Source organism: Chiloscyllium plagiosum, chromosome 13 (genome assembly GCF_004010195.1).
Source record: "Chiloscyllium plagiosum isolate BGI_BamShark_2017 chromosome 13, ASM401019v2, whole genome shotgun sequence".
NCBI classification, from domain to species: domain Eukaryota; kingdom Metazoa; phylum Chordata; class Chondrichthyes; order Orectolobiformes; family Hemiscylliidae; genus Chiloscyllium; species Chiloscyllium plagiosum.
The window spans coordinates 25292950-25316210 of record NC_057722.1 but is presented as its reverse complement, the minus strand read 5'-3'; the positions used below and the strand labels follow the sequence as shown (position 1 = coordinate 25316210).

The 23261-nt window shown below is 39.8% G+C and overlaps 1 protein-coding gene across 1 annotated transcript in view; it reads left to right on the top strand.

The window, feature by feature from the left end:
* Positions 1-23261, top strand: part of farsb (phenylalanyl-tRNA synthetase subunit beta) — a 64209-nt gene that overhangs the window by 30310 nt on the left and 10638 nt on the right. Inside the window, exons 13-16 of the mRNA XM_043702054.1 lie at positions 545-625; positions 3137-3229; positions 11081-11198; positions 15396-15548. Of these exons, the coding sequence (XP_043557989.1) occupies positions 545-625; positions 3137-3229; positions 11081-11198; positions 15396-15548 (445 nt within the window). The remainder of the gene's footprint in view (positions 1-544; positions 626-3136; positions 3230-11080; positions 11199-15395; positions 15549-23261) is intronic.

The following is a 23261-nucleotide window of genomic DNA, read 5'->3' as shown; positions in this document are numbered from 1 at the left end:
ATCAGTATCAGGCGTTTAGGGAGGGCTGGAGGAGTGAATAGTGTTTGGGAGGGTGGGGGTGAGATTTATTGGTTTGATGACAGTTTGTGGAGTGATGGTCTGTGTTGGGTGTGTACGGACAGTGAATGAAATGAGTCCCCGAGGGCGGTATCCCGTCATCAAGTCACCTTTTATTTACACGTGGAAGAGTCCTCCCTCAAAGCCAACTCTCAGAAGATCATGATATCTGACACTACTATTCTGATCTGTCCAGCTTAACAACCCCAATCAGGGAACTCCTCTTTGAAATCCACCCTGATTGTTACAATTACCGCAGTAAGTATTTTAGGAGCTGTGAGAGCTGTTGTAAAGGGAGTTCTCCAGGATGAATGGTTAGTGAGTGGCGTCAGTGGGGTGCAACCTACTGAAGTTGTGGGAGCCTCTTTAACATTCTGTGGCCATGAATGCTAAACACTGTGTCACTGAGCCTGCAAAGTCTGGCTGTGTGTTGCTGAGACTGTCTTTAGCCTGGTCACCTGATTGCTTTTATTTTATCCTTTATTAGTTCTCGTTGAACAAATTAGCTGAGTTGCTGAGGCAGGACATGGCAGCTGGTGGATTCACGGAGGCCTTGACCTTTGCCCTGGTGAGTTCATTATCACTTCCTAATGTTTAGGACCATTGCAGGAACTTTAATAAGATCAACTTCATTTTTATTTTGGTTTAAATATTTTGTTAAGACTTAAAATGCATTTGTACCTTCATTTAGCTGCATACGCTGTGTAACTGGTACATATTAAGATAATTTGTTTGTGTTGAGCAGAAAACACAAACTTTGTGCATTTTCTTTACTTGGTCCTGTTTTCTCAAGAAAGAACAAATGACGATGATAATACACTTGAGACATACTGCTGAACGTGGATTTTTTAAAAATGTCAGATGGCACCTTTTGCAATGACTGACTTAGAAAACCCTTTTTTTGTACATTTTGGTGGAATTTTGGTAATACACGTAATTAAAATTTATAACTAGCCAACAACCTCTCTAGAGCAGATAGGACGTGAACCCAGGTTTCCTAGTTCAGAAGTAGGAATGCTACATCTGTAACATGAGAGCCCGCTATTTACCTCAATTTGTTTTTCATCAACCTGTCCAGATATGTTATGATACATCACTGGTGTAGGTGAGACTTCACCCAGGCCTTCTGGTTCAAAGGTGGGGATACTACACTGTGCCACAAGAGCCCTGTCTCTACCTCAATTTTTTTTTCTAATCAAACTATTCAGAGGTATGATTCGTAGATGCCGGTGTTGGACTGGGGTGTACAAAGGTAAAAATCACACAACACCTGATGAAGGAGCGTCGCTCCGAAAGCTAGTGTGCTTCCAATCAAACCTGTTGGACTATAACCTGGTGTTGTGTGATTTTTAACTTTATTCAGGGATATTATGGCATACCTCCTGGAGCAGGTAGGATTTGAATCCAGGTTTCCTAGGGATACTACCTCTGCACTAAAAGAACCCCTCTCATTACCTCTATTCTATGTTAAGTGTGAGTGGAGGTGAGTGTTCTCCAGGGATGCATGGTTGGTGAGTGGTGTCAGTGGGGTGCAACCTACTGAAGTTCATCCCAGCTGAATCTAGGAAAATGGATGAAAGTGGACGAGTTCCTTGATAAATCCAAGGGCAGATTGTATGCACAGTTAGTGAGAGTTGACCTGTATTCCAGTACGTGCAAAGGACCTATTGATGGTGGAGTGCCATTAGTAGAGTGCTGGAAACTGGTCACTAGGCCTTAAAATTTTCGTCCACTATATGGACAAGACAAATTACAGAGTTGACATTTTTAAAAGACCTGAATCATCCAGATGTTTACAATAGCTTGGCACTGACTGTACAGCTTCCTGATAGTGATGGATAGAATGCCAGGAGAAAATCTGTTCACCTGTTTTCACACACAGACAATGATAGTACTGTTGCAGAATTCTATTGGACAGGGTCACCAGGTGTACCGAATTGTGGAAGAAGCCCACGATAGGTAGATGATCTTCCCTGCAATGCGGTAGAGTTTGTGAACTTCATTCAAACAAATGCTTGTACTTGTTCCATCTCTCAACACTGCAAACATATGTCACCAGCCCATGGCAAATTTTATTAGGGCATCAACTCACTGGGTTGTTTTTGAAGCCAATAAATCAATGTAGCTATTTATAGCCATGAACTGTCAGGTAGAATTTGTTTGTGAATGTTAACAAACCTTGCAAAGTGTTTTTTTGATGCTTGTGTGTTGCTAAATTACAGACAAGTAAATTTTGGCCCAAATTCGCTTGGAAAATAATGGTGTTTGAACAGCAAGTATCTTAATTAATGTGCAAATTGTGGTGAGGAAGAGGAACCCCATCAATTACAAATTGCCACAAGCTATTGGCATCAGGCCCTTAACCATCCCTCGAGTTTAATGAAGTTGCTGAATTTGCATCTTAATTATCCATTTAACTTGCCACTGGAAGCTATCTAATAATCAATAGTGTAAAATAGCCTTTTGACAAGGTGATAATTGTTAATCAATTTACAACCTGTAAAATGAACCTTACTTTCTGTCTCTATTTTTGTCCTCTCTTCCAATTTTTATTTATTTCCCCTTCCATTTATTTCTCTTATATATTTTAATTAATCTGTTCAGAGATGTCATTACAGTGGGTGAGACTTGAACTCAGGTCTCCTGGTTCGGGGTAGGGACACTGCCACTGTGTCGCAAGAGCCCTCTGCTTATTTCTCTTGCTTACCTGATTGAAAATGAATTCACCCACTCAAGTTCATTTTCCTTCTCAGGCCTATGTTTATTTCTCAACCCCTAAATCTAATTTGATGTCATTGGTGATTCACGTTCCAGTTGCCCTGTGCACTTACTAAGCCAGTATCTGCTCATACTTCCAGTAATTTAGTGTGTGAAGATAAGTTGAGCTTAAGGATGCAAGAATAATTCAAAGGAATAGAGCATATTATATCGAGGTCCAGCAACTTATGTGCCATTGTGTTTGAACTTCTTGTACTATGGTTGGTTATATCTATAAGAAGTATTCTGTTATGGAATTATGACCAGCCAACTAGTTAGCCATTGCCACATGTCTAATTAGTGCTGTTTTTCATCACCTAAGTGTTCGCAAGATGATATTGCTGGCAAGCTGGGCAAGGACATATCAGAAACGAAAGCAGTACATATAGCCAATCCTAAAACAGCTGAATTTCAGGTAGGAATGAAGAATGACTGTTTGTTCTGTTTTTTTTGAAAGACCTGCACCTTTGCTATTTCCAATTTTGAAGACAGATTTTTATGTGTGTAAAAAATCTTTAAGTTATACCTTAAAAGATTTGAAATACAGTTTTGTCTTATAATATAATTGAACTTCCTGACAAATTTATTTTAGCATAGCAATTATTAATGAGATAACAATCAAAATATAATTATCTTTAAAATGGTACTTCTAGGTAATAAAAGATATATTTTGAATAATTGTAAAGTCTGATTTGTAATTCAGTTGGTGAATTCACCTCCTAACTCATTTGTGAATTTGCTTGAATTGAACCATACCTGAGACATTAATCTGATTTCATGGGTCTTTAGTGTTGATCTTCAGACTTGGGAGGATTTCCAGCATGTAATGTTTACACTGAAATTATTAAGTGACTTATGATGAAAGAGTTTGATCTTGCTACCAACAACATCTACAAATTCCTCTTCCCCCATTGCTCTTTTATTGCTGTCATCCCCTCCCACCCACCTTCTCTTACCCACTCTTCCTTTTGCCCAACACACACCCTCAGTTTTTCTCATTTTTAATATTTTATTTTAGATGCTTACTTAAGAAAGTGAATGAAAAGACCACTTTTTTTTTTTAACAAAATACTTGGTGTGATTTAATTTCCTCTGAAAATTCATTAATGCGTAAACTAGCTATTTTTGCCCATCCCTAATCGCTTTGGAAAAGATGGTGGTGAGCATGCATCCTTGAACTGCTGCAGTCTTTTGGGTGGAGGGACAGCCATAGTGCTGTGAAGAAGAGAATTTCAGGATTTTGACCGAGTGACATTCGGGAACAGTGATGTAGTTCCAAGCCAAGGCTGAGTGAGCACTTGCCTCCAACGTAACCTGCATTCAAAGTCAGTTGAACTGCTGTGTTTTCCACCAAATGTTCATTATGCAGTTGATATTGAAAGTTACTTCTTGAGTTCTCTGCCTGAAGGTGGTTCCTATATTTTGTACACTAATGTGTTATCAACCAAAGCTCATTAAAATCAGCCATTAACCTGTTTACAGCAACTATTTGTATTTTTGTAGCACCTTTAATGCCATTATATTATTATATTCACAGAGTACTGTAGAACACCACATGATCCCCACATTAGGAAAGTTTGAATAAACCATAGAGTACTTACAGCAAAGAAGGGGCCATTCAGCCTGTTGTATCCCTGCTGACCAAATGCTCAGTCAAAGAGATAGCAACAACGTAGTGAGATGGAGAAGTATAGGCAGAACGTTTTGGATTCAGGGGCCTAAGCACTTGAAAGTATAGCCAGCACTGGTAGTGTGATTAAAACCAGAGGTGCTCAAGACGCCAAAATGAGAAGAGCACAGATATCTCTGAGGATTCTGGGGCTGGAGGAGGTGACAGAGTTAGGGAAGGGAAAGACTACGGAGAGATTTGAAAACTAGGATGAGAGTTTTAAAATGTAGACTTTCTCTAGCTGAGAAATTACATAGGTCAGAGGTGATTAATGAACTGAACTTAGAGCAAGCTGGGGCATGCACTACCGAGCTTTGATGACCTCAGGTTTATGGAGATTAAAATATGAAAGGACAGCCAGCACAGCATTGGAATAGTTAAGTCTGGAGATAAGAAAGGCCTTGATGAGGGTTTCAGCAGTAGCTGGGAGGAAGCAGGGGTAGAGGTAGATGTTGTTGTGCTGGAGGAAATTGGCAGTCAGTGTGTCAGAATGGGTATGTGCTCAGAAGCTCATCTCCATGGCAAATTTGAAACCAAGATTGTAAACACTCTGGTTCACTCTCGGGCGGTCACTGGGGAGAAGGATGGAGCACGAGAACAGAGATTGCATTGTGCACCAAAGTCTATAGCTTCTGCCCTCCAAGTGTGGAGGAAGTTTGTGTTCATCTGGTACAGAATATTGAGCATGTCTGACAATTAAGAGTCAGTGACGGGGTCTTGAGCTGAGTGCACTCAGCACCCATGTGGCAACTGATGTATTGTTGGAACGTGTCGCTGAGGGGCAACATCTAGATGAGACCACAAGAGATATCCTTGCGGGTCACCAGAGGTAATGCTCTGCAAACAGGAAGAGGTGTCATTACAGTTGATTCTTGAGAGCTTATTGGATAGTTGAGGTGGAATCAGGTGATTGCTATTCCATCCAGATGGACAGCGATGAATATGCATCAGCAGGCTATGTCAAGAGCTGTACGCAGGTTGACATAGACAAGGAAGGATTGCTTTACTTTTGTGACAGCTCCATAAAATGATACTGTTGACTTTGATAATATTAATGTTTGTGGCGGAGGTGCAAACCTGACAGGAGGGATTCAGCCATGGAATTCTAAGAAACTTGGAGACTGCTTTGGGAGATGATACATTCAAGGACTTTAAAATGACATATTTAGAAACCGAATGAATTAAGTTTTACAGAAAGGTGCCCTAACTCAAATTTCAAATGACTCTCCTTTAAAGTCATATACTTTGATTAAGGTATAGAGCATAATTAGGCCAAATCTAGTGAATTGCTTTCAGTTTTGGAGAATAGAAGAAGAAAGATATAGTGAGATTGGAAAGGATCAAGTACAGAATCACCAGAATGATTGCAGGGCTTTAGCAGATTTCACAATTACAAATTGCAGAAATTTGATTTGAGGACATGCGATTGTGATCAAGGTGTTTGCAAAATTAAAATAATTAGACAGATTTTCGGTATCCCACTTGCTTTGGTGAAGAACCAAAGTGCTAAATATTAATTTTTTCTTCGCCAAGTATAAGTCTCTTTGAGTTTGTTGGAGTGATTTCCTGCTGTGAGGCAGTGTCGAATCTTTCCAAACTTGCTACTTTCAGTGTCATTCCTGCCCCTGTGGAGAATATCGTGACCGACTTCCCAGTCATAGTTGGAATGACTCACTACCCAGAGATATCCCCAGTTCACTGATGTTAACATCCCCGGTGTTGGTGCCGTTGTGAAAAGTCCCTGGACAAGCAATGGTCAGCACAGCTGCTCTTCACAGTTGCTGACATTTGCCTTAGACTCAGCAGATGGAGAAATCACCCCTCACTTTGTGGTTAATGCCTTGGAGGTCCTGCTGGGTAGGGTGGTGCACAGATAGAAGTGCCTTTCTCCTCAGGACCAGCAGTGGAGGCTACAACACTAGACCATGCCAACCTAGTGCAAAGTTGGAGGTTAGAGCAGTTTCAGCCATTTGGAAGAATGTACAGCACTGTAGAAAGGAGGTCAGTATCAGTTTCTGCTTCACCAATGTACAGACCACCATGTTCTCTCTGATAGACTCTGTGCTGAACCCACTTCCCTCAGAGGCTCATTCTCTATCACTCTTGCTCATTCCTTCCTACAACATCTACTGTACTAACCCTCACCTCCAACCTGCGACGCGACCTGCCATGCCTCGCTTGCTCAGGAAACGCAGCAACTGTAATAACTGCCATCCCTTTTCATTTCTCCTGCATCTGTCTGTCCCTCAGTCCAGGAACAAACCAGCCCACGGGAGAGCAAGAGGAGTTGGAACAAGTAGTTTACCACCAGTTATTCAGTTCCTTGCCCCTGGACAGAGGATCCTAACTCTGAATCCCCCGAGCAGGCTCTGAGCTGGTATTGGAGGGTGTCCTTGACTCAATGTGCCAGGATCTCCTGTGCAATGACTGTCTCCCTTGAATGGGCTGAGGCCAGCTGACAGCCAGGACAAGTTTCCTAGGTTTGTGTCTGATAAGTGGCACAATATAGCATTATGAACCTGGTACCTCTGGCTCAAAAAAGCAAAGCAAGGCAGGGATGCTGTGAGTTGCCAAGTAGACTCAGAGTGAATGAGCACCATGACAGAAGCAAGTGGCCCAGGGATCTCATCTGGTCCAGTCCATGAGCTGGGTGCATGCCCCTGAGCACACTGTGTCCTTGCTGCAGTATTACATCACATGTTACAAGCCATTGTCCTTGGATATGGAGCACATGCAGCTGGCGCCCTTGGACTGGGACTGAGATGTTGGTACTGAATCTGGCAAGAAGCTGCTCTGGTTTCCATGTTGAGTTTTCCCACCAGCTTGTTTGCATGGTGTGGTAAGATTGCACAGGGTTAGACTGTTAACAAATTGTCTTAACAAGCGATAATGAATAGCATTTGGGAATTTGCCACTGCTACGCGAGAATCTTGCTACACTGCATGAGAAACTTGTACAAGTAAGCAGCGAGATGATCCCAACATTGAGAATATCTCACCCAATTTACCATTCATCTCACCCCTGCCACATCACTGAGACCCTGCTAAGGTTCTGCCTGTAATCTTGAAATAACTACACCATTCTGATGCAAAATCTTTTTATATAAATGGTGATTGAAAATTCTGTAGCTCTGTCCTCCACATTGGAGCTTTCGAAGTCGTGAGAGATTTCTGCTAGAGAAAGGTATCAAGGGATGTGCAGTGAGAGTGGGAAGACCATGCCTACGTACAGTTGAATGGTGGAACTGATTTGATGGAATGGATTGGTCTATTCCTGTCTTATCTGTTTCTAATCATCCTAAAGTGTTTAATGTGACATTTTAATTCCTGTATGTCATTTACATTTCTTAATTTAAATCATTGGACAAATTTTGGAAAAAGGAATTGAGCCTGTCCAATCAGTGAAAGGATATTTGCACCCTCCCCCCACTTCATTTCCAAACCTCTAGGATAAGGGATCCAGGTCAGCCACCTTTTTGCTTGTCATTGTTGATGAAGGATTGGCCAACTGATGCAGCAGAGAAATTGAAATTGCTGAGAAGATCATTAGATAGAAGTGCCTTTCTCCTCAGGACCAGCAGTGGAGGCTACAACACCAGACCATGCCAACCTAGTGCAAAGTTGGAGGTTAGAGCAGTTTCAGCCATTTGGAAGAATGTACAGCACTGTAGAAAGGAGGTCAGTATCAGTCTGGAAGGAGGAGTACATGATGATTTCCAAGATGCTATAATTGCAACAATTTTCAAGAAAGAAGATAAGACCAATTGCAGTAACTAGCAGAGGGGTCTCTGCTATCTGGCACAGTGAAACTTATTCAAAACATTTTGTTTGCTTCCATTCCAGGGCTGGAGAGCTCCCTTGGAGTGACATTGGGGATTCCATTTATCAATAAGCACAATGAGCATGACAAGCCGAAGAGTAGTGCAGAAAGCAGCAGTACCTTTTATACGTGACTTTGTTCTACCTAACAAAGGCCTCCACTCTGCCATCTGGGAGGGGTTAAGGAGCCTTCTCTTCAAAGTAACTGCCTATAGAAATTCATCACTATCCTCCACCTAGTATTGGAGCTTCTATCATACCCATGGATTTGCAGAATTTTGCCAAAGTTTTGCTGGGTTTATTTCTCTAGGGATTTGATGTGTGTTGCTGTGCATTGTTCATGTCAATGACGTATTTGGAAGGCAACACTGTATTTCTAGCTTGGTGCCAGGTTTGAGGTCTTTTTAGCCAACACACTATTCGCCATATGGACATTCAGTTCATTCTGCTATAATGCATATTTCTTCAATGCGAATTGGCTATAACCTGTTTGAATTCAGACCATTATTTATAGAACACGCACTTTCCTTACCTGTATTGGGTATAACGCGATTCCAGTCCCAGTTGTTTCAAGTATGCCATCGTTGCACCATTTTCTTTCGCACAGGAATGGAACTGTCGCGTTTCTCAGATGAGCATACCTTGGTTCTCACCAACAGATCAACCACAGACCCAATGTATATGCAAACTGAGGTCAAGCAAGGCTGTGTAATCAAACCAATATCCTTCACCACCTTCCTTGCCAGAACATATTCATTATTCAGTATTCATAAAGTTTCCCACTGAAGTTGAGCCTCTTTGCAGGATGAACATGAAACCGTTTAATCTGTTTGGCCTAGAACTGAGATGATCCCAAACTCTTGTTATCAAGCTGCAATGCGCAGACTACATTGTGTCTGCACATGTTCAGAGGTGTGAATGAGAATTGGACATAATGCCCAGAAGTCTGAAGTCTTCCATTGGCCTGTCCCCACTTGACACTCAGTGGGGCACTGTTGCAAAGATCCACCATGAGCCAGTTGATAGTGTGGGTCATACTTACTGCCTTGAGAGCCTCCTTACAGTGAGGGCAGGCATTAAAGACACTAATGGTGAAATTCAATATCATGCCCATTGTCACAGTGCAGCCTACAGCCTGTTCTGAGAAATGCTATAGGTCCATTCCTGTGCGATTCCACATTATAAGAAAATGGCGTAATAGCGGTACCCTTTAAACCAATGGGACTGGTTATACCCAATACAGGTAAGGAAAGTGCGTGTTCTATAAATAATGGTCTGAATTCATCAAACACATTATAGCTAATTCGCATTGAAGAAATATGCGTTATAGCAGAACGAACTGAATGGCCATATGGCGAATAGTGTTTTGGTTAAAAATTCCTCAAACCTGACACCAAGCTAGAGATAGTGTTGCCTGTCCTCTATATATGTCATCGACATGAATAATGCACAGCAATACACCTCAAATCCCTACAGTAATACATGCAACAAAACTTTGGTAAAATCCTACAAATCCATGGGCAGATAGAAGCTCCAATACTAGTGACCTTTCTCAGGCCTACATCCCCAGTGTTGAGGTCAGTCCACAGCACTGAGTGCATCACATGGTTGATATAAGACTTCCAAAATAAGCTTTATGCTCCGAGCTTCCTGACAGCAAGCAGCTACTGGGTGGGCAGAGGAAATGCTTCAAGGATCTCCTCTAAGCCTTCCTGAAAAATAACCTTACCCTGACCAACTTGTTGGAATCTTACCCAAACTGGAGAAGCATATGTGAAAGTGCCAGCCATCTCGAGCATTTCCGATAGGCTTGGGTTGGAGATCCAGCGCAAACAGTGAAAAGACCATGCGAAAACCTGAGCATCCTACCTGCTCAGACACTGCCTGCAGCGTGTCGTGAACTAGGATCAGATTGTTTAAATCATCTGAAGACCCTCAAATCCAGGGGTGTGTGGGTGGGTGTGTATCTTATACTGTGGGACTGTCTGAGAAGCTGGAAAAATATTTGACAGACCACAAGGTGGCGGCAGTGTTCCAGTTTGTAAATTGTTTTACCAAGTGCAAGCGAATGTAGGCTTTAAAATATTGCCACCAATTAGTCACTGCTTTTCCTTCAATGGAATAGCATAGTTATCCAATATAATAAATAAATGTATTTCGCAAAGAACATTTAACCTTAAAAGAGGTATTAACTGCATACTGTTCCCATTTGGAGTTTGTAAATATATATATAGAAAATGCAAGTTTTAGTTCCAAAAAAGCGAAGATTGAAATTGTAGTATTTGACTAAATGTTTTTCACGTAGTTGAACATTTGCTTTTAAATCTACAATCATACGTTCATAACCGAAGAAATAGGAACAGGAGTCGGTCATGTGCTTCCTCAAATCTGCTCCTGCATTCCACATGATCGTGGCTGATCCAATATTCCTTACATCCACTTTCCTCCCCTTTCCCCATAACCCTTGATTCCCTGACTGATCAAGAATCTATGTCTTCTCTTTATTTTATATAACAATGGTTTGGAACTATCTGTTTCATTGTTCCCTGGAATACGTTCACTTTGCATATGGGAAACAAGCTCTCACACATTTTGACAATAGTAGTGTCTGTTTTATTAGCTGCTGAAACAACATTTTACTGTTAGCAGTGAGCAGGCAATCTTGAAAGTTTTTATTTTGTGTGATTCGTCTTCTCTGTTGTGGCGTGTTAAATTCAGGTGTTCCAAGCTGATAATGAAAACAGTTCATCTATAGTGTCCATCCTTCTATTTGATTTAGGTGGCTCGTACCACCCTGCTCCCTGGTCTGCTGAAGACAATTGCAGCCAATAGAAAGATGCCACTGCCTCTGAAATTATTTGAAATTTCTGATGTTGTTCTGAAAGATTCTTCCAAAGGTATTTATACTTCATTAAACACAATACTCATTTCATAGTCAATTGCACTCTTACTTTTAATTAGCATATGTAACATGCCAAACAAAGAGATTTTAGAATGGTATTTTACTCACGTATAAATATTAAATAGTTTTTGTCAATAGTTAATGGTTTAAAATTTTGATGCTTGAATAAAATTTTGTTCAGTTGGATAGCATAGCTTTCTAACATAACACAGACTGGAAGCATAAAGCCCGGGAAATTTCCGGGTTCGACTATCAATCTGTGCTGAGCTCGCTGGCAATTGCGGGAACTCTACAATAATCATCAAGAACATGAATCCTGGCTAATGTTTTCTTTCCTGCAGCCCGTGAGAATTGAGGCCAAATGTGCCACCTTCGTGGTGCACTGATTCAGCACAAGTCAGCATTCAATCTTCAGGCCACCCTGGCCTGTATCTCTCATATACACAGGAAAATCTTGCTCATCTATTAAGAGAGCGCCACAGAAATAATTTAATAATAATGTTTAATTTAAGCAATGTTTTGTCCCTTCGGTATCACTTATTTGTAATATTGAGTAGTGACAGGCTATTCAATTGTTGGTGCTTTGCAACTGAACTATCTAATGGCCACACTTCCAGCAGGGGTCACTATAGATGTCAAGAATAGGATCCAAGGATAGTTTACTCCTTCCAAAATGTTTAGCAATTAGGTTAATTGCCTACTGCTGCTTCATTGTGTTCACTTAACTCAATGTGGAGTTACTGATCTGCATGGTTTAGCTACTTAGGTATTGGGAAATTCCATTCAAAAATATTAATCATTCACTTTTTTAGAATTTACAAAAATGTGATCATGCGTATGGCAAGGATTGAAATCATGAGCAGATTGTTTGCAAGTTCACAGTATAGTTTATATTGTGAAACTGAAATCGCCCTGGTTTTACAGGAGTAGGAGTATTTGTGCATCCTCCAAATCATCTTTTAAAAAAAAAATCACAGAACCTTTATGCAATATTACTCCTACTTCAAAGGGAATTTTAAAGAATTAAGAAAACAAATGACAGGATGAATTAATTTTTAAAATGATCCAATTATACTATTAATTTTCATGTAATAAAATTTATAATTTTAATGCATAGTAAATTAGCCATCTTGAGATATCGTTATTCCCGACATACAAGCTCAAACCTGCTCTGCAGATCTCTTGACTAATGATTTACTTTCTATTACTTTCTTTGATCCAAGAGTCAAATTTGACTTTTGCTCAGTCATCCTCAGCGTGACGACAGTTCAGCAATTTATTTATGTAGTTCCAATACAATAAAATTTGTTGTCTCTTAAATAATGTAGTGTGAGAAATGCAAGTTTGCTCAGTTCTGAAATAGTAATTTAGTGTCATTGCTCACATGTTTAGAAGGCTCCCTCTGAATTAAAGAGAGGTCTCATGCACAAAGAACCACATTCCAGCAAAGAATCAACTCTCCTAGAGGGGAGAAAATTGGCAGGAGGAGAGAAAAATTGAACTCCGATCTTGCAAAAAATCTATGTGTGTTGGATTTTTTTTAAGTTGGCAGTCTCCTGGCCCAGGTGTTATGTTGGTTGCCTGTTGTGTACATGGTTATACTCAATGCTGCAGTTTAATACGAAACAATAAATGTTGCTTTGAGTATGTTCACCTTCACAGAATTAGTGAGAAGGCCTGATCAGGAGTACTAAGCAAAAGGCGAATTCAAAGCATGCCACTTCAACCTCATTTCCTGCATCTGTCAAAGGTCAAAAATGGAACGGCAAGGTTAGGTGGTAGAAATTCAGTTAGTTGTGCAGCTTAAAGCCTAAGCAAACATTATTTGCCCATTATAAGCTGCAGAGAAATTCTTTCATGACATTATGATAATATTTTGGTTTAATCACTTGAAACTACAAGGATATGGCATAAGTATTTTATTTGATGTGTTGCATTCTTTTTATTAACAGTAATCAACCATTAACAGTTTTAGCTTTACTCTTCATGAAGCTAAATAATGCTGAACATGAAGTTTTTATTTCGATTCATGTTTTTGACAGCTAAATTGTTTTGGCAAATGTTCTCAATCTAGGAGAGCTCAGCGGTACAAAAAAAAGGAAAAAATATTACCATTTGTTTTTCAAGTAACATTGCTGCAGGAAGTTCTAAGATATGTAAAAGTATGGGATGGAAAGAAAGAGTATTCAGTACTTGGCAGTCTCATTTTTCTGCACTAAACCTGTAATTATACTTGTTCTGATTTGATGCTGAATGGAATGGGTTGCTTCTGCAAATGTAGTCATCTGTTTCATGTATCACATGACATGAAGAAATATATCTTTAAATCTGACTTAACGCTTTGTTAGCTCTGTGCCCACTTTTTGTGTGTGATGGCATATCATTGGACTGAGAGTATAGAAGTCATGGCTGAGCCTAATCCTAGTGTCGCAAGCACTTTTTCAAACAAATATCAGTGGATAATGATCAAGGGCAGAATCTGTTGAGCCTCTAAAGCAATTTCAAGGCTACAGTTTCATTTAAAATTTTAAGAAAAAAGCTTTGGCTGATTAACTGATTGGAATGCGATTAATAAACCAGAAAAGGTAGAAATCTTCCGACAACTCAAAGTCTTGACCTCGGCTTGGGCTTGAAATGAAGGTAAGATCAGTTATCCTTGATATTCAATAGCATTGACATTACTAGTGGCCCACCCTCTGAGACAGAAGGTATGAGTTCAAGTCCTATCACAGGCTGTGACAGCCACAGAGATGTCATAATATGTTCAAACAAATATGTCAACAGTCTCTGTAAAACTGAAGGTGGGAGGGTGGTGCTCGTGACAAGTACCTTTCAGTGACTGGAATCATAATTGACTTAAAAGTAGAAAGTTCCACTCGTTGCAAACCAGTTCTCACAAGCTCTGGAAATTACAGGGCTTCCAAAGAGCATACTGCAGCAACTGTGAATTGACAAAAGACTGCTAACATTTGTGCCACAAGTATTGTGCAATGGCTTTTTCTAACCACCACCCCATAAAATGCAACAGCATTGTTGTGATTTCTTAATAATGAAGTTGATAAGGCTGACGCAACTACGCTTGAGACCAATGTATGCTCCCACTTACATCAGGATTATCTTGGAGCAGGTTGGTGGTGGTTGTGTGGAGCACTGTTAGCTTAAGAGGCCTATCTGGTCCAGCCATATCAACAGCTTGACTATAAAAACAAAGCAAGAGGCTGGGTACTGACCAACAACTGCCAATCTGAACTCACCAAGCCTCTCCATTTTCTACGTGCCCCAAATCAGCATTGTGTTGGAACACACCACTTACCTGGATATATGTCACTACTCATAAAGCTCTACCTTTTCAAATGAAAACTGTCTGTTCATTTGGTAACATGTAAGTCTGCATCTGCCCAGAACCACCACTAGCACATTATCGTTGGAGTACAGTATGGCTGCACCTTCCGGCTCCAGGACCTTAACTGCAAACAAGATGCCAAAAAAGATGTTACCTTCAATACCTCTTTCACGTCACTGTCATGACCAAATACTGACTATCCTGGAATTCCTAATTAGCACCGTGAGGGAGCATCATTGACACAAGAACTGGTGCAATACACACCTGGGAAAGTCACATTCTGAGGACATATTTAGTAAGTGATAGCACATGCCTGACATTGTACAAAAGAATCCAGGGAAACTTGTTAGAGGAATGACCGAGAAGTGGACTCACTAGGATGCAATCAATGGACAATATGATAATCAATTTTGTGTTTCAAGGTTAAGCATTAACAGTTGACTTTAGTTAAGGGTGATGTGTGCATTATCATCTCATTAATAGAGGTGTCCCATTCGGATTTACATTGCTGACTAGATCCTGGAAATCAAGTTAATTATATGTTCTGTCAAAGGCAGGAGAATTATCATCTCTCAGACAGGAGTCTTCCCTCATGGTAAAAACATACCTTGATTCCACAGTCACATAACGCAAATATTCACTTCTACGTTACCTTTAGCTTTTTTTAAATGATTATCATTCAAATTGCTTAACCCTACTAGTGACCATTTTCTGAGCTTCAGGAACTTGTTTAAAGGTGCATTTGTCTTTAGTATTACCTTACTCCAATGTTGTTGATAGCTGCCTTTTAGGCAAAAATGGTACAGGTTTTTAATTGATACCATTATTTAAAATTTTACTGGAATGCAGATGTTGGTGCAAGGAACTCCAGACGCCTCTGTGCTGTGTACTACAATAAGAATCCTGGCTTTGAAGTGATCCATGGCATGTTGGACCGTGTAATGCAACTACTTGAATTGAATCCAGAAAAAGAGAATGGGTACTACATTCAGGCAGTAGAAGGTGAGTGGAGTTGTTTTTTCAGATTTAGCTCAGGATAGTGTACCTGAATTCAGCATCGCCAGTCCATGTCCTCCGTTCTCCTCCATGTGCCTAATAACCTGGAACATGCCTTTACTGGCCCAAGGTCTCGGGTGAAAAAGTAGTGAGACCCAGTGAATCTATTGATCTAGATCTTGCAATTAGCAGAGGATGAATGGTTTCAGCTGCTCATCATGATTAAAGTTACTCGTGGGCATTTTTATGGACTTAGGCCCTGGAATTCTTAATTAGAAATCAAATGCACTGTCTCATGTCGGAGACCTTTTGTAAATGTTTCTCCTCAAATGGGGAAATTGTGTTGTAATGATAATGTCATTAAATTGGTAACTCAGCAGCCTGGACTAATGTTCTGGGGGCATGGGTTTAGCATCCATCATGAAAGATAGTGAAATTTGAATTGAATTTAAAAAACTTTCCAAAGTAAAAACTTGCCTACTGACCATCAATTGCTGTAAAAGCCCAAGTGGTTCACTAATGAAACCTGCCGTCTTTTTCTGGTCTGGCCCTGTATATGACTTCAAACCCTCTTGGTTGAGTTGTAACTGGCCTCTGGACAATTAGGGATGGGGAAACAAATGCTGGCCTAGCCAGCATCTCACCAATGAAAAGAAACCCAGTTAGGTTGAAGAACTCTGAATTGCAGTGCAGAGTCTAAATAAGGAAGTTGAAGTTAAAACATTTAATTCAATGTCAAATCATGCACGGAGAATGAAATAAAGGGAAAGAAAAATAGGATTAAAAGAGCATTGGAATGAGTGTAAGTTGTTTAGCCCCTTGAGTCTATCCATCATTCATTGAAATTACGGCTGATCTGTGACCTTATTCACTGGATCTGCCAGATAACCTGTCTCACTAATTTGAAATAACAGAAATTGCTGAAAAATCTCAGTGGATCTGATAGCATCTGTGGAGAGAAATCAGTTAACTTTCTGGGTCCAGTGGTTCTTCTTCAGACTTTGTTGGCTCCTTTTTGTGTTTTGTCTCACTAATATGTTTGATTAACAAAAATGTTACAATCTCACTTTTAAAATTTACCAAGCGTCAGCTGCCATTTTCAGAAGGGTTTTCAAAGTCTTGACCTTTTTTTTTGCAATACAGAACTAGTCTTAAGCAGCAGGAAGAGTTTCTATTTACTCTATCAGTTTCCCTTAATATCTTGAAAACTTCAATCAGTTCACTTCTTACCCGTATAAATTTCTTAGTATCCAATCCCAGTTTATATAACACTTTCTTGTAATATAATCATTGGAATTCAGATGGAGAGAGGGTTTTTTTAAAAAAATGTCAAGCAGAAGCAAAAAACAAGTTCTGTTTTAATCTCTTAGAAACAAAAGCTAAATAAGTTAGACACCCAACTTATAACAGTTCATTTTCAGTGCCAAAGAGATTCCTTGAGTATAATTTTCACTTAATGCACATTTAAAATCTGTTTACGCTAGATTGGGCAGCTGTGGATCTTATTGGCAGGTTTAGTGGTAAATACAGTAACCTCATGCTCTCTCGGTTTCAATGGTGGAGGATCAGCCCAACTCAGACAGAAACCACCAGATTTCTGCATTTAACTGCACATGGAATTGTTAGAAGTTTTTTTATATTCACTTGTGAGACCTGTGCATCACCAGGTGGGTCAACATTTATTGCCCATCCCCCCACCCCCCCACCCCTGGCTCTCCTTGAGAACGTGGTGGTGAGCTGCCTTCTTGAACTGCTGATGTCCATGTGCTGTACATATATCCACATGCTGTCTTGTTAATTACACTTCAATGATAATGATAAACCAAAATTATTTTTGCTACAGAATCTGAGCCAAGTAATCATTTTGAGGAAATGCCTCTGATAATAGTGTATTCCCTGAGTTTCGTACTGACTTGTTAGCCTGGGTTATGAACTCAACCCTGTATTAGATCTTGATTTGCAATGTTCTGATGCTGAGACAGTGGACTGTGTATTGCCAGGGATGGGCTGCTCACCCTCCCTACCAAAGTGTTTGTCAGTAACCAACAAAGGAAAAGAAAATCCACCCCACAGCAATAACTCACTGCTGGTGATGTGAATAGATGCAGAATGGGACTCCTGTTCTTCACTGGGTTAGAAGTCCCACCCTCTGGAGCTGCTGTCCAGCCAGGTCTGGGTATTGAGTCAGGAAGACTTAGAAACCATTGGGAGAGGGCTTGGGATGTGGGCTTTGTAGAACAGGTTGAAGTGAAAGAGCTATCTTCAGAGAGGTATCCCCGATGAATGGTGGGAGGGAGGGAAAGGAGTGGGAAGATGTTAGGCTGTACCCACTTTATTTTAGGTACCCACCTACCAATAAACACATCTGGCAAATTCGCATTACCTTATTCAATAGTTTTTTTTAATCAGTTGTACACAATTGCGCATTGGTTTGATTAAATATTACAATGGCAATTTAACACGTGGACAGAATATGACAATGGGGCAACTTGACTCAACTATCATTATAATCTGTGGAATGTTTTTAAGTGACATTTTTCCATTCTTAACCACATCCAAAAATTTCCTATTATATGCCAATATGTTTCATTTATGAATACAAATCAATTCTTTCAATGGCAGATTAGCTTTGCTTTTAATGTGTTAGGAGACTGAAAGATGTGGATCAGAAACAGACTGAAATCCCAGGAGATTTTCTTTCCACCACCAGCAAACTACAATCTTTATGTCTTAAAAGTTCTCATGAAGTGCCCTGCCTAATGTTTTTAAGATAATTTGGTGTTTGCAAGTTTGATTGGGGAATAGTAGGGTCATTAGTTGGAGCAACATTTTCAGTTCTTAAACAACACCAATAATAAATTTTTAGTACCACTTTCTGGAAGTATTTATTGAAGCTCTTTTAAAACATATGCCAAAGTAAAACTGTTGTTGCATTTGTGGAAGTTTATCACATAATCAGTAATATCATGGGAAACAAAGCATTTGGTGATGCAGAGTGTCGTCAATGGGCAATGAATTACTTGCTCCAAAGTGAATTCACTGTTTTATTTTAGAAATACTGCTTATCACATTTTGCATTGATAGTACGTTGATCAAAGTAATAGTTCCGTGACTAAATGTTTAAGACTCTCAAAATTTGGGGCAGCGTGGTGGCTCAGTAGTTAGCACCACTGCCTTACAGCTCCAGGGACCCGGGTTCGATTCCAACCCTCAGACGACTGTCTGTGTGGAATTTGCATATTCTTCCCATGTCTGCATGGGTTTCCTCTGATTTCCTTCACAGTCCAAAGATATGTAGGTTAGATGGATTAGCCATGGGAAATTGTCCATAGTTCCCAGGGATGTGTAGGTTAGATGGATTAGCCATGGGAAATGTGGGTTTTAGGAATAGGGTCGGGGGTGGAGGGATAGGTCTGTGTGGGGTGCTCTTTGGAGGTCGGTGAGGACTCAATGGGCTGAATGGCCTGCTTCCACATCGTGTAGGGATTCTGTGATCCTATGAAAGTAATGGAGAAATTGCAATAGTCAAATGACAAATTGCCAAGTGAGAAATAATAAGGACAGCACTATCATTGAAAACTTAAATGATATGTTGCTGCTTATGTAATATGCTCTAATGATTGCCACTTTTTATTGGAATGGAAAAAAAAATAAAGTAAATTAAATAGACCAACATGAATGCTCAAATGTTAGCAAAGTAGTCACACAACTAACTAAATTAAGCTTTAAAAAGTAATGTGATCAATTAGCATGAAATGTATATGTTGAAATTCTGGAGTGAAGGGATCTAAAAGGAGTCAGAGCTGCAGGCAGCCTGTACGCCTGATTGTTCATGTAACAATGCATGTAATGTATTATAAGAAAAATAATTAGAGATATTGTGAAAATGTCATAAATTGCGATATGAATGTCATAAATTGCGATATTGTTGCTTCAATATTGAAAGTTCTCTTTCGTAACAAAAGAAAGTTGCGATTGCACATGATTTCAAGCAGCACCAAGAGCAGTCTAGACCATTTTAAGAAAGTAAGGCAAAATTAAAATCTGGCAGTGCAGTGCTCTGAAATGAAAGTTTGAGGGCAATCCTCTTACACCTATTATGTATTCAGTTTTTGTTCATTATCCAGGTCCTGTAAGAAATCTGATTGCACAAAAGTTTCCAGATGAGCTTAAACTAAGTGTTCTTTTCCAAAAATGCAACATCTGAGGTGGTACTTGCACTGACCACTTTGTAGGAAAGGAAGAACTTTCCTTGCATTTCTGTAGAGATTTGCCTGATCTTAAAGGATTTTTCACAAGCAGTTAATTCAGTGCACAGCCCAAAGTTCAAACCGAGGACTTCATTGTATGTCAACTCAATTTGACTAGACATTTACCATTTAATGATTTTGGAATATTCTGTTTTATAACCAACTATGTATACATTCTGTTTTTATTTGTGCATTTTTTAAAGTCTATTTTGATGACTTAGTTTTTGTAGAATTAACTTAGAGGAATTTCAAGAGAATTTATTCATCATTCATAAACCTCACTGACAGCAAAATGTGCATTTACTGAGAAATTATATAACTGCAACGAACCTTTAACCTGTCACCTTAAAAATCATCTTAATGGGAATAAATAATTCACATGGCCTCCTCTCCATACTAGAGTACATAGTGACATTGCATGTAGAATGGAAGTGAGGTTTAAGCAGAGGTCAAAGGAAGTGAAGGTAATAAATTGTTACTATTGCAGGATTAAGATTGTACTCTGGCAAATGGCTAGATTAGAAGATGCAAAGGCCTTGGAAAGAGAGCAAATGAGGTGTATGATAGTATTACGAAGGAAGAAGGATTTTACTTATGAGGAGATGTTGGAACAGTTAGGTCTAATATCTTTGGATGAATGTGGTTAAAGGTGACTTTAGGTGGGTTTTCACAATGTTGCGGGGCTTTGATGGAATAAACAGATAATACTATTTGCTTTTGTGAATGACTCACCTTTTATTGGGGGGAAAGCGAGAAACTCTTGCTACTGTTGGGAGCTGGAAAACTCTGAAAGATGTTGCAAGTGAATGCCATAAATAAGTTCAACACTTGAGTTTGATGGTTATTTATTAATGAACTTATAAGCTTAAGGGCAAAGGCAGGAATGTGGGAACAAGTACTAGGGCTTTGTCAACACCTAATACAAATTTGACAGGCTGAACAGCCTCCCTATGTACTGTATGTTTCGACGATACAATGAGTAGCATTTACAAATGGGTGCTATAATAATAACATACCTATACAAATATAAGATATCTATTTCCAATGCATGAAGAAACATAATTTTCCTGTAATGGATTTTCCACCATAGTTAAAAGTTGTACCATTTGCCATGCAAAATTTGTGTGAATAAATTTGGTACAAATCACCTCTAGGTACAGTAAATGCTTCATTTAATTGAAAGCCTTCCTAAATGTGCTGCATCCTTTAATTAACCTTCTGTATGCCATGACTTGTTATGTCAAATGCAGGACACTGCAACCTCTCACTTTCTGCACTTGTAGAAATACATTTTCTCATAATGGCACAAAATTCTGACCTTTTGTCGCCATCTGTGAAACACCTGTGCATGGATATAGATGACTGGAAATAGGGATGAAATTGTTGAGTGCCATTAGCCTTTCTGGAGATTGTGTGTGAAAAATGATCCTCACTCAAGCTACATAAAATGGAACAGAGATGCTGTAGGTGGCCGTTTAGAGTAATATGTATCATCAAGAGATTTAGTGATCCTGTTAAAGCTTGGATATGGAACGGCCACATTAGCAAACAGGCGTAGCAAAGCAGACAGTGCATGAGTCAGACGTCTGGTCTGGTTACCATCTCCAGGGACCAAGGAGGAGGTTAGTCCATTATATATACAGTGCAGAGGTGTAACAGTATTATAATATAATTAGCATTTATTGTCCAACCTCACTGAGATTTTCAGTTAGAATATTGAATTCGCTCTTATAATCTAGGTTGTTAGTATTGTATTAACTGATTACAGGTAATTAAATAATTTTCTTAAGTTATTTTAGCAGGACAATACAATGTATGGAAAGTCATTCCATCAAATTTTGCACGTTGTTGATGGATGTAAAGCCTTTGGAGAATTATATTTATTGAGGCTAGGTGATGTTACAAATAATGAAATTAGGAGCAGACGTAGATCATTCAGCCCCTCATACCAACCTTATCTTTGAAAGTACAGTGAAAACAAATCCAGTCAGTCTAACCTTTCCTCATGACCACCCCATCATTTTGGGTATCAATTTAGCAAACCGACACTGAACCACCTCCAATGCATTTACGTCTCTTCTGCTATGCTAAATGGAAGAGAATTCAAACAGATCTAAAAACTCAAAACCGGACATCTGTGGGTTGCTGTGGGCTATCATCAGCAACAAAATTGTATTTGACTACAATTACAACCTATGGCCTGGCACAAGACCTGCTTCACTGTTATCATCAAGGCAGGATATCAATTTTGGTTCAATGAAGAGTGCAGGAGGTTACACCAAGAACAGCATCATCCATACCTGAAAATGAGGAGTCAATCTGATGAAACTACAATATAGAGTGGTGCTGGGAAAGCACAGCCAGTCAGGCAGCATCCGAGGAGCAGGAATGTCAGTGTTTCAAGCAAGAGCAAGGACTTATGCTCAAAACGTCGACTCTCCTGCTTCTCATATGCTGCCTGACTGGCTGTGCTTTCCCAGCACCACACTTTTCGACTCGGCAGTCCACACTTTCTCAAACTACAATACAAGACTACTTGCTTGCTAAACAAGTCCAAAAATATTCCCACCCTCAATATTGGACGAGATCAGCACATTAGTGCAAAAGACAAGGCTGAAATATTTGCATCTATCTTCAGCCAGCAGTTCCGAGTGAATGATCCATCTCAGCCTCCTCCTGAGGACCCAGTGTCCTGAATACCAGTTTTCAACCAATTCATTTTATTCCATGTGATGTCAAGAAAAGGCTGAAGGCATTGAAAATGGCAAAGGCTGTGGACCCTGACAGCACTCTGGTACTGAAGGCTTGTGCTCTACAACTAACCATGTTTGTACCAGTACAGCCAACATAGGCATTACATGCCAGTATGGACAGATTCTCAGATATGTATCATACAGAAAAGGTGGGACAAATCCAACCATCGAATCACAGCCCTATTAGTCAAATCTCAGTCATCTGCAAAGCGTTGAAAGTGATCCTTGACAGTGCTCTCTAACAGCACTTGCAAAGGAATAACCTGTTCACTGACAATCTGACATGCTGCAGATCTCATTATAGCCTTGCTCCAAACAGGAAAGAAACAGCTGAACTCCAAAATCCGGGGAGAGTGTCCTTGTCATCAAGGAATCCTAGGGAAAACTAGAGTTGATGGGAATCAGGTTGTCATGACTTACTGGAGTAGTGCATTGGAAATCGAGCCCCACTATTCCTGGCATCTCCAGAAATACTGAAAGTTAATGAAACTACCGAAAATTCCCTTTACAATGAAGGTCAGCATACCATTTGCCTTCCAAATTGCTTTCTGCACATGCATGCTTGTTTTCAGTGAATGCTGCACAAGGGGTTTCCTCCGGGTGCTCCAGTTTCTTCCCACAATCCAAAAATGTGCAGGTTAGGTGAATTGGCCATGCTAAATTGCCCACAGTGTTAGGTGTATTAGTCAAGAGTAAATTTAGGGAAATGAGCCTGG